Here is a 12,039-nt window from a genome sequence, read left to right as displayed (position 1 = left end):
ACTGGCAGGTGGACATCGTCTTCCACTGTCCTGTAACTAAACTGGCAGGTGGACATAGTCTTCCACTATCCAATAACTAAACTGGCAGGTGGACATCGTCTTCCATTGTCCAGTAACTAAACTGGCAGGCGGACATCGTCTTCCAATGTCCAGTAACTAGTCTGGCAGGTGGACATCGTCTTCCACTGTCCAGTAACTAAACTGGCAGATGGACATCGTCTTCCACTGTCCAGTAACTAAACTGACAGGTGGACATCGTCTTCCACTGTCCAGTAACTAAACTGGCTGGTGGACATCGTCTTCCACTGTCCTGTAACTAAACTGGCAGGTGGACATCGTCTTCCACTGTCCAGTAACTAAACTGGCTGGCAGGTGGACATCGTCTTCCAATGTCCAGTAACTAAACTGGCAGATGGACATCGTCTTCCACTGTCCTGTAACTAAACTGGCAGGTGGACATCGTCTTCCACTGTCCAGTAACTAAACTGGCAGGTGGACAGGAAACAGTTCTAAGGGCGGAGGAAGACTTTAGAAGCTGGGTTGACGAAATGAATTTGGAGGTGTAGCCATGCGCTACTACCACTATTAAAGAGAATGATTCAAATCTGTTAAACTGACAAAAACTATGAGATAGTGGCGAGTTTTTAAAGTTTTATTAAAGAGAATGATTTAAATATGTAAAACTGACTGGACATGTCTACAAAATGGATTCGAGTGCCATTCACAAGATAGCCCTGAGATGGACCCTCCAGTGAATGAGAAGAAGGGGCCACCCGCTGGAGACCTGGAGGAGGAGCATAGAGAGAGAGAGACATGAAAGCTAGTAGATCGTCTTAGGGACAGATGACAAAATGACCTCCAACTGAGAAAGATGACCCCCCCCCCCTGTGCCAGTTTTGTGTGCTGACCAAGAGGATAAGTAAGGAAGTAAACTGACAGAAACGAGAATTTCACATTTAACGACCAAATCGTTTTACTTTTCAATCCCTTTTTCTTTCTGATTTACCCAGACATAACACCGTGTGGAAGTTATAGGTGACATATGTTGTGAAACGGATTTCCCAGGATATTGAAGGTTGTGGTTTGGGGACGAAAACATCTTGTATTGTGTGGAGTGGAGGTCAGAGTGACCTGGACCTAAAACCGTTTGAATATCTTATTATGAAATGAGATCTGCCAAAATCTATGGCTGTGTTTTGGAGACGATGTACGAGCTAATAATAACGATAATAATATCACGCCCAGTTTGGAGGGCATGGACACCCAGACGTCGCTCTAACTTCCTGGTTTCTACACGTCTCCACTTATCATTGGCCAGCACCACAGATTTTCGACCAATGGGAGCGAGAGAGACAGGCATTTTAGCTTATTATGTCTGGGGCAATTGGAGTTAGGGTTGAATTCATTGACTTGTTCGTGGAAACAGGATCGTTGTAACTAAGCCCTGTGTTTATTTTTAATGTAAACAATTAAGAATCAAATCGTCGGTACCTCGATATATGTTTGTTTGTTATGAGTTACGGTTCTTGAATCAAGTTCTAAAAGCCAAACAGGCAGGGCTATGTTAGACTTGCATACGGGTGATTAAGTCGGGGTGAATTCTAGATTCTCAGACGTGAGATGAACGTGTAACAACCATTATTCTTGCATGTCACCCACTGTATAAGACACACGTTGTGATAAAAGGCACTTAATACTTCTCCTCTTTCTCTTCCTATTCATCTTCCACCTTCTCCTTCTTCTCCTTCACCTACTACTACCACTCCTCATCCTCCTCCTCTTCATCCTTCTTCTTTCTCCTCCTCCTCCTCCTTCTTCTTCTTCCTCCTCCTCCTCCTCCTTCTTCCTTCTCCTCCTCCTTCTTCCTCCTCCTTCTTATTCCTCTTCCTCTTCCTCCTCCTTCTTCTTCTTCTTCTCTTCTTCTTCCTCCTCCTCCTCCTTCTTCTTCTTCTTCCTACTCCTCCTTCTTCTTCCTCCTCCTCCTCCTCCTCCTTCTTCTTCCTCCTCCTCCTCCTTCTTCTTCCTCCTCCTCCTTCTTCTTCCTCCTCCTTCTTCTTCTTCCTCCTCCTCCTCCTTCTTCTTCCTCCTCCTCCTCCTTCTTCTTCCTCCTCCTCCTCCTTCTTCTTTTTCCTCCTTCTTCTTCCTCCTCCTCCTCCTCCTCCTTCTTCTTCCTCCTCCTTCTTCTTCTTCCTCCTCCTTCTTCTTCTTCCTCCTCCTCCTCCTTCCTCCTCCTCCTTCTTCTTCCTCTTCCTCCTCCTTCCTCTTCTTCCTCCTCCTCCTCCTCCTTCTTCTTCCTCCTCCTTCTTCTTCTTCCTCCTCCTCCTTTTTCTTCCTCCTCCTCCTTTTTCTTCCTCCTCCTCCTCCTTCATCTTCTTCCTCCTCCTTCTTCTTCCTCTTCCTCCTCATCCTTCTTCTTCCTCCTCCTCCTCCTCCTCCTCCTCCTTCTTCTTCTTCTTCTTCTTCTTCTTCCTCCTCCTTTTTCTTCTTCTTCTTCCTCCTCCTTCTTCTTCTTCTTCTTCTTCTTCCTCCTCCTCCTCCTCCTTCTTCTTCTTCCTCCTCCTCCTTCTTCTTCTTCCTCCTCCTCCTTCTTCTTTTTCTTCCTCCTCCTTCTTCTTCCTCCTCCTCCTTCTTCTTCTTCTTCCTCCTCCTCCTTTTTCTTCTTCCTACTCCTCCTTCTTCTTCCTCTTCCTTCTTCTTCCTCCTCCTCCTCCTTCTTCTCCCTCCTCCTTCTTCTTCTTCTTCTTCTTCCTCCTCCTTCTTCTTCTTCCTCCTCCTCCTTCTTCTTCTTCCTCCTCCTCCTCCTTCTTCTTCTTCTTCTTCTTCCTCCTCCTCCTTCTTCTTCTTCTTCCTCCTCCTTCTTCTTCTTCCTCCTCCTCCTTCTTCTTCTTCCTCCTCCTTCTTCTTCTTCCTCCTCCTCCTTCTTCTTCTTCCTCCTCCTTCTTCTTCTTCTTCCTCCTCCTTCTTCTTCTTCTTCTTCATCTTCCTCCTACTCCTTCTTCCCCCGCCTCCTCCTCCTTCTTCCTCCTCCTCATCCTCCTTCTTCTTCATCCTCCTCCTCACCTTCTTCTTCTTCCTTCTCCTCCTTCTTCTTCTTCTTCCTTCTCCTCCTCCTTCTTCTTCTCGCCTCCTCCTTCTTCTTCCTCCTCCTCCTTCTTCTTCCCCCTCCTCCTTCTTCTTCATCTTCCTTCTTATTCTTCCTCCTCCTTTATCTTCTTCTCCTCCTCCCCCTCCTACTACTACTCCTCATCTTCCTCCTTCTTCTCCTCCTCCTCCTCATTCCAAGACAATGACAGAAAGTAGTTGGAAAACACATAGGGGGATAGAAGACACAATAAGTACCTCCCTGCCCACTATGGGAGGTCAGGAATCCCACCCAGACAGATAAAGTGTGGTAGACCCAACCAGCAGCCCCCATCAAGTTGTTAAGACAAGGAGACTTATACAATAAGAATGCTGGTACAAACAGGACACCAAACAAGTGACTTGTACTGTATGAAATGTAAATATGGGTCCACAAGGACACCCGGAAGAATAAAATGTAACACGACAATGCGCATTGGTCATGGTGAACCCATGGAAATGAGCTATATAAATATTCAAAGTATTTATAAGTAAAATATAACGTTGGTCGCTTATGTGTTCCACGACACTTACAACACTTGTAGGTCATTTCAGTGCCCGTGATTTCTGAATAGAAAGATGGAAGGAAAAGCCAAACTCTGTTGACAGAAGAGATGACAAGTCTGGGGACAGATGAAGACTCTGCTAGCCCAGGGAGGTCAAATGTACCCCCATCCGACCCCCTAAGGGGAGTTCCACCCTCCACCACCAATTACGTCACCCCCCCCCCCTACCCACACACACAGACACAGACAGACATACAGGAAATAAATCTAACAAGTACCACTATTATATCACAGAGCTGACAACCCACAATGCCAGAAAAACAAGAAAAGACTTTTAAAAATCAACATTTTTTTCCCAAAGCAAAAAGACGAAGAGGAAAAAGTTCCAGAGTTCAAAGTTTATTTCTTGACCTTGGTGTCAATATAAATACAAAGTCAATTCATCAATCAATACCATTTAAAACTAACACAAGGCGATGCATGGTGATGGTGATGATGATGATGATATGGTGATGATAGTAATGATGATGATGATGATGATGATATGGTGATGATAGTAATGATGATGATGATGATGATGATGATGATGATGATGATGATGATGATATGGTGATGATAGTAATGATGATGATTGTGGTGGTGATGATGATGATAATTGTGGTGGTGATGATGATGATTGTGGTGGTGATGATGATGATAATTGTGGTGGTGATGATGATGATGATGATTGTGGTGATGATGATGATGATTGTGGTGGTGATGATGATGATAATTGTGGTGATGATGATGATGATAATTGTGGTGGTGATGATGATGATAATTGTGGTGGTGGTGATGATGATAATTGTGGTGGTGATGATGATGATAATTGTGGTGGTGATGATGATGATAATTGTGGTGGTGATGATGATAATTGTGGTGGTGGTGATGATGATAATTGTGGTGGTGATGATGATGATAATTGTGGTGGTGATGATGATGATAATTGTGGTGGTGATGATGATGATAATTGTGGTGGTGATGATGATAATTGTGGTGGTGGTGATGATGATAATTGTGGTGGTGATGATGATGATGATTGTGGTGGTGATGATGATGATTGTGGTGGTGATGATGATGATAATTGTGGTGGTGATGATGATGATGATTGTGGTGGTGATGATGATGATTGTGGTGGTGATGATGATGATGATTGTGGTGGTGATGATGATAATTGTGGTGATGATGATGATAATTGTGGTGGTGATGATGATAATTGTGGTGGTGATGATGATGATTGTGGTGATGATGATGATGATCGTGGTGGTGATGATGATGATGATTGTGGTGTGATGATGATGATATAATTGTGGTGGTGATGATGATGATAATTGTGGTGGTGATGATGATGATAATTGTGGTGGTGATGATGATGATAATTGTGGTGGTGATGATGATGATTGTGGTGGTGGTGATGATGATAATTGTGGTGGTGGTGATGATGATAATTGTGGTGGTGATGATGATGATCGTGGTGGTGGTGATGATGATGATGATAATTGTGGTGGTGATGATGATGATAATTGTGGTGATGATGATGATGATAATTGTGGTGGTGATGATGATGATAATTGTGGTGGTGGTGATGATGATAATTGTGGTGGTGATGATGATGATAATTGTGGTGGTGATGATGATGATAATTGTGGTGGTGATGATGATAATTGTGGTGGTGGTGATGATGATAATTGTGGTGGTGATGATGATGATAATTGTGGTGGTGATGATGATGATAATTGTGGTGGTGATGATGATGATAATTGTGGTGGTGATGATGATAATTGTGGTGGTGGTGATGATGATAATTGTGGTGGTGATGATGATGATGATTGTGGTGGTGATGATGATGATTGTGGTGGTGATGATGATGATAATTGTGGTGGTGATAATGATGATGATAATTGTGGTGGTGATGATGATAATTGTGGTGGTGATGATGATGATTGTGGTGATGATGATGATGATAATTGTGGTGGTGATGATGATGATAATTGTGGTGGTGATGATGATGATAATTGTGGTGGTGATGATGATGATAATTGTGGTGGTGATGATGATGATTGTGGTGGTGGTGATGATGATAATTGTGGTGGTGGTGATGATGATAATTGTGGTGGTGATGATGATGATTGTGGTGGTGATGATGATGATAATTGTGGTGGTGATGATGATGATAATTGTGGTGGTGATGATGATGATCGTGGTGGTGGTGATGATGATGATGATGATTGTGGTGGTGATGATATATTGTATCCCCCCTCTCTCTCTCTCCCTCTCTCTCACACACACACAGATATATACAAACTCTCTCTCTCTCTCTCACACACACACACAACCAAACTCTCTCTCTCTCTCTCTCTCTCACACACACACACACATACATACATACATACAAACTCTCTCTATCACTCTCACACACATATACAAACTCTCTCTCTCTCTCTCTCTCTCTCTCTCTCACACACACACATACAAACTCTATCTCTCTCTCTCACACACACATACAAACTCTCTCTCTCACACACAAACACACACATACAAACTCTCTCTCTCTCACACACAAACATACAAACTCTCTCTCTCTCTCTCACACACACACATACAAACTCTCTCTCTCTCTCACACACACATACATACAAACTCTCTCTCTCTCTCTCACACACACATACATACAAACTCTCTCTCACACACACACATACAAACTCTCTCTCTCTCTCTCACACACACACATACAAACTCTCTCTCTCTCTCACACACACACATACAAACTCTCTCTCTCACACACACACACACACACACACATACAAACTCTCTCTCTCTCTCACACACAAACATACAAACTCTCTCTCTCTCTCACACACACATACAAACTCTCTCTCTCTCACACACACATACATACAAACTCTCTCTCTCTCTCATACACACACATACAAACTCTCTCTCTCTCTCACACACACAAACATACAAACTCTCTCTCTCTCACACACACATACATACAAACTCTCTCTCTCTCACACACAAACATACAAACTCTCTCTCTCTCTCACACACACACACATACAAACTCTCTCTCTCTCTCTCTCACACACACACACACACACACACACATACAAACTCTCTCTCTCTCACACACACACACATACATACAAACTCTCTCTCTCTCTCACACACAAACATACAAACTCTCTCTCTCTCTCACACACACACACACACATACAAACTCTCTCTCTCTCTCACACACACACACACACACACATACAAACTCTCTCTCTCTCACACACACACACATACAAACTCTCTCTCTCTCTCTCTCTCTCTCTCTCTCTCACAAACACATAAATACAAACTCTCTCTCTCTCTCTCACACACACACAAACTCTCTCTCTCTCACACACACATACAAACTCTCTCTCTCTCTCTCTCTCTCTCTCACACACACACACACATACATACAAACTCTCTCTCCCTTCTCACACACACATACATACATACCAACTCTCTCTCACACACACACATACATACACACAAACTCTCTCACACACACGCAAACTCTCTCTCTCACACACACATATACATACAAACTCTCTCTCTCTCTCACACACAAACTCTCTCTCACACACACATATACATACAAACTCTCTCTCTCTCTCACACACAAACTCTCTCTCACACACACATATACATACAAACTCTCTCTCTCTCTCTCTCACACACAAACTCTCTCTCACACACACATATACATACAAACTCTCTCTCTCTCACACACACAAACTCTCTCTCACACACACATATACATACAAACTCTCTCTCTCTCTCTCACACACACAAACTCTCTCTCACACACACACACACATATACATACAAACTCTCTCTCCCTCTCTCACGTCCTGTAATGTAATGGTGAATAACTAATGAGATGAGTGGTGGGGGTCGAAGGTTAATATAAATGAATAGCCATTCCCCCTACCCCCACCTCCACAAAAACAGACACACAAACACAAATTAACGAGGAAACAAACCAGAACAAATGGACAAAGAAATACAAGCACACAGGAAAATACACACCATAATATCAACACATAGTCACACAAACAGACAGACACACATATAGACAAAACATACAACATTCATATAATATATACACAGTCACACAAACAAACAGACACACATATAGACAAAACATACAACATTCATATAATATATACACAGTCACACAGACAGACACACATATAGACAAACATACAACATTCATATAATATATACACAGTCACACAAACAAACAGACACACATATAGACAAACATACAACATTCATATAATATATACACAGTCACACAGACAGACACACATATAGACAAACATACAACATTCATATAATATATACACAGTCACACAAACAAACAGACACACATATAGACAAACATACAACATTCATATAATATATACACAGTCACACAGACAGACAGACACACATATAGACAAACATACAACATTCATATAATATATACACAGTCACACAAACAAACAGACACACATAAAGACAAAACATACAACATTCATAAATATATACACAGTCACACAAACAGACACACATATAGACAAACATACAACATTCATATAATATATACACAGTCACACAAACAGACAGACACACATATAGACAAACATACAACATTCATATAATATATACACAGTCACACAAACAAACAGACACACATATAGACAAACATACAACATTCATATAATATATACACAGTCACACAGACAGACAGACACACATATAGACAAACATACAACATTCATATAATATATACACAGTCACACAAACAAACAGACACACATAAAGACAAAACATACAACATTCATATAATATATACACAGTCACACAAACAGACACACATATAGACAAACATACAACATTCATATAATATATACACAGTCACACAAACAAACAGACACACATATAGACAAACATACAACATTCATATAATATATACACAGTCACACAGACAGACAGAAAGACAAAACATACAACATTCATATAATATATACACAGTCACACAAACAAACAGACACACATATAGACAAACATACAACATTCATATAATATATACACAGTCACACAGACAGACAGACACACATATAGACAAACATACAACATTCATATAATATATACACAGTCACACAGACAGACAGACACACATATAGACAAACATACAACATTCATATAATATATACACAGTCACACAGACAGACACCCACACATATAGACAAACATACAACATTCATATAATATATACACAGTCACATAGACAGACAGACACACATATAGACAAACATACAACATTCATATAATATATACACAGTCACACAGACAGACACCCACACACACACACACACACACATAGACAAAGCATTAAATTTGACTCACAGGAATTTCAGACACCACTCGGAGGAATTTTAATGCCGAAAGAGGAATTTCCGCAGACAAAAGGGAATTGGGATGGTTTTGGCCATTGTGTTTACATATTCTGCTCCCACTGTGTGGAACGGTCTTTCAGCAGACACTTGAGCAAAAGAATGGCAGAAAACTAATTTACGTGGGAATTCATTAGGCTACTTACAATTGTTTCTTATAATTAGGTACCCAATCAGTGAAGAAACGGTCAACCAGTTTGTTGTTTACAACGTGAGGTAATCGAGATGTGCTTGTAACAATCATAGAACTTTCGATTTGAAGGTGTCAAAATAACGCACTTCCGGCGTTCACTTTTTACTTTTTCAAACTTTTAGGTTCCACCAGGTAAATGTGGTCAATTTTGGGTTAGACGAAACAGTGAAATTTATCGCTCGGTGGCTCAGTTAAAATTGGCTACCATTGGGATTACGACAGGTTTGGAAAGTGAAAAAATAATTTCACGAAGGCTGTGTGAAAATACACTGGGATGTGTTCAGACACGGCAATTCTAAAAAGTGTCGCTTAGCCTTGGCAATATATCCATCCTTAATATAAACGGTCCCCATGAGCTATGCGTATCGCTGTGGAACATTCCTAATTACTTTACGGTCATTCGAGCACGATTCATGAATTCTATCTTTCTTCATTTCCTTCTTTCCTTTTTTAAAAGTATTTGAATTTGACGACTCGACTGATTTCAGTTGATTGACTGAGAATTTACAGGTCTAAACTTAAAAGCACAATGCCAAATACAATCCCAAAGTTTCCTCATTTCAAATGAAGTAAAGCTCCAAAACCTAATGGTAGTGGTTTGTAGTTGTAGAGGTAGTGATGATGAGTGGTGGTGGTGGTTGTAGTTGTAGTGGTAGTGATGATGAAGTGGTGTGGGGTGGTGGTTGTAGTGGTAGAGGTAGTGATGAGATGGTGGGGTGGTGGTTGTGTAGTTGTAGAGGTAGTGATGATGAGTGGTGGTGGTGGTTTGTAAGTGGGAGTGGGTAGTGATGATGATGTGGTGGTGGTGGTGGTTGTTTAGTAGTGTAGTGATGATGAATGTGGTGGTGTGGTGTTGTTGGTAGTATGATGAGGTAGTGATGTATGGTAGTGTATGTGATAAAAAAAAGTGTGTTGCTAGACACGGCAATTCTAAAAAGTGTGCTAGCCTTGGCAATATATCCATCTTAATATAAACGGTCCCCATGATGCTGATGCGTATCGCTGTGGAACATTCCTAATTACTTACGGTCATTCGAGCACGATTATGAATCTTTCTTTCTTCATTTCCTTCTTTCCTTTTTAAAAGTATTTGAATTTGACGATCGATGATTCGTTGATTGACTGAGAATTTACGGTCTAACATAAAAACCATGCCAAATACAATCCCAAGTGTTCCTATTGTCAAATGAAGTAAAGCTCCAAAACCTAATGGTAGTGGTTGTAGTTGTAGAGGTAGTGATGATGATGTGGTGGGTGGTTGTAGTGTAGTAGGTAGTGATGATGATGTGGTGGTGGTGGTTGTAGTTGTAGAGGTAGTGATGATGTGGTGGTGGTGGTTGTAGTAGATGGTAGTGATGATGATGTGGGGTGGTGGTTGTAGATGTAGTGGTGAGTGGTGTGGTTGTAGTAGTAGTGTAGATGTGTGGTGGTGGTGGTTGTAGTAGTAGTGTAGTGATGATGTGTGTGGTGGTTGTAGTGTAGGTGTGAGATGAGATGGGTGTGGTGGTATAGTGGTAGTGTATGTGATGTGTGGTGGTGGTGGTTGTAGTAGTAGTGTAGTGATGATGATGTGGTGGGTGGTGGTTGTAGTAGTAGTGGTAGTGATGATGATGTGGTGGTGTGGTGGTTGTAGTAGAGGTAGTGATGATGTGGTGGTGTGTGGTTGTATAGTAGGGGTATGATGATGTGGGGTGGTGGTTGTAGTAGTAGTGGTAGTGATGATGATGGTGGGGGGTGGTGGTTGTAGTAGTAGTGGTAGTGATGATGATGTGGTGTGGTGGTGTGTAGTGGTAGTGATGATGATGTGGTGGTGGTGGTTGTAGTAGTAGGGTAGTGTGATGTGTGGTGTGTGGTTGTTGTAGTAGGTGTATGATGATGTGTGGTGGTGGTTTGTAGTAGTAGTGTATGATGATGTGGTGGTGGTTGTAGTAGTAGTGGTAGTGATGATGTGTGGTGGTGGTGGTGTAGTAGTATGTAGTGGTGTGATGATTGATGTGGTGGTGGTGTGTAGTAGTAGTAGTGTGATGATGTGGTGGTGGTGTTGTAGTAGTGGTAGTGATGATGAGTGGTGTGGTGGTATGTGTTGTGTAGATGATGTGGTGGTGTTGTAGTAGAGTGGTATGATGATGTGGTGGTGGTGGTTGTAGTAGTAGTGGTATGATGATGATGTGGTGGGTGGTTGTAGTAGTAGTGGTAGTGATGATGATGTGGTGGTGGTGTGTTGTAGTAGTAGGGGGGGTGTTGTATGAGTGAGTGGTGGTGGTGGTTGTAGTAGTAGTGGTAGTGATGATGTGGTGGTGGTGGTTGTAAGTAGTGATAGTGATGATGTGGTGGTGGTGGTGGTTGTAGTAGTAGTGGTAGTGATGATGTGGTGGTGGTGGTTTGTAGTAGTAGTAGTAGTGATGAATGTGGGTTGTGTGTGGATGATGAGTGTGGTGTGTAGTAGTAGTGGTAGTGATGATGATGTGGTGGTGGTTGTGTAGTAGTGGTATGATGAGTGGTGGTGGTTGTAGTATAGGGTAGTGATGATGTGGTGGTGGTGGTGGTATGGTAGTAGTAGTGGTAGTGATGGTGGTGTGGTGGTGGTGGTTGTAGTATAGTGGGTGTGTGGTTGGTGGTGTGTGTGTGTGTGGGGTGATGAGGTGGTGTGGTGTGTAGTAGTGTGGGTGAAATGTGGTGGTGTGGTGTAGTGTAGGTGTGAGAT

General features: G+C 41.9%; 1 protein-coding gene across 1 annotated transcript; it reads right to left on the bottom strand.

The window, feature by feature from the left end:
- Positions 1–4,009: 4,009 nt before the first annotated feature.
- Positions 4,010–10,589, bottom strand: LOC144955874 (uncharacterized). Its single transcript, XM_078886104.1, has 2 exons — positions 10,542–10,589; positions 4,010–9,919 (listed from the first exon to the last, which is right to left on the bottom strand). Exon 2 carries the CDS (start codon positions 6,046–6,048, stop codon positions 4,090–4,092), a length of 1,959 nt encoding a protein of 652 aa, XP_078742230.1. The 5' UTR covers positions 6,049–9,919; positions 10,542–10,589; the 3' UTR covers positions 4,010–4,089.
- Positions 10,590–12,039: the final 1,450 nt, after the last annotated feature.

This window comes from Berghia stephanieae, chromosome 10 (genome assembly GCF_034508935.2).
Source record: "Berghia stephanieae isolate SIO BIC M18660-M18661 chromosome 10, UCSD_Bste_1.3, whole genome shotgun sequence".
In the NCBI taxonomy this organism is placed as follows: Eukaryota; Metazoa; Mollusca; class Gastropoda; order Nudibranchia; family Aeolidiidae; genus Berghia; species Berghia stephanieae.
Note: the sequence above shows the minus strand (reverse complement) of the source record. Positions and strands in the feature narration are given on the sequence as shown.

Bases quoted from the DNA above. Each gene is read 5' to 3' on its own strand.
- LOC144955874 (XM_078886104.1), bottom strand. From the start codon at position 6,048: ATGTATGTGTGTGTGTGTGTGAGAGAGAGAGAGAGAGAGAGAGTTTGG.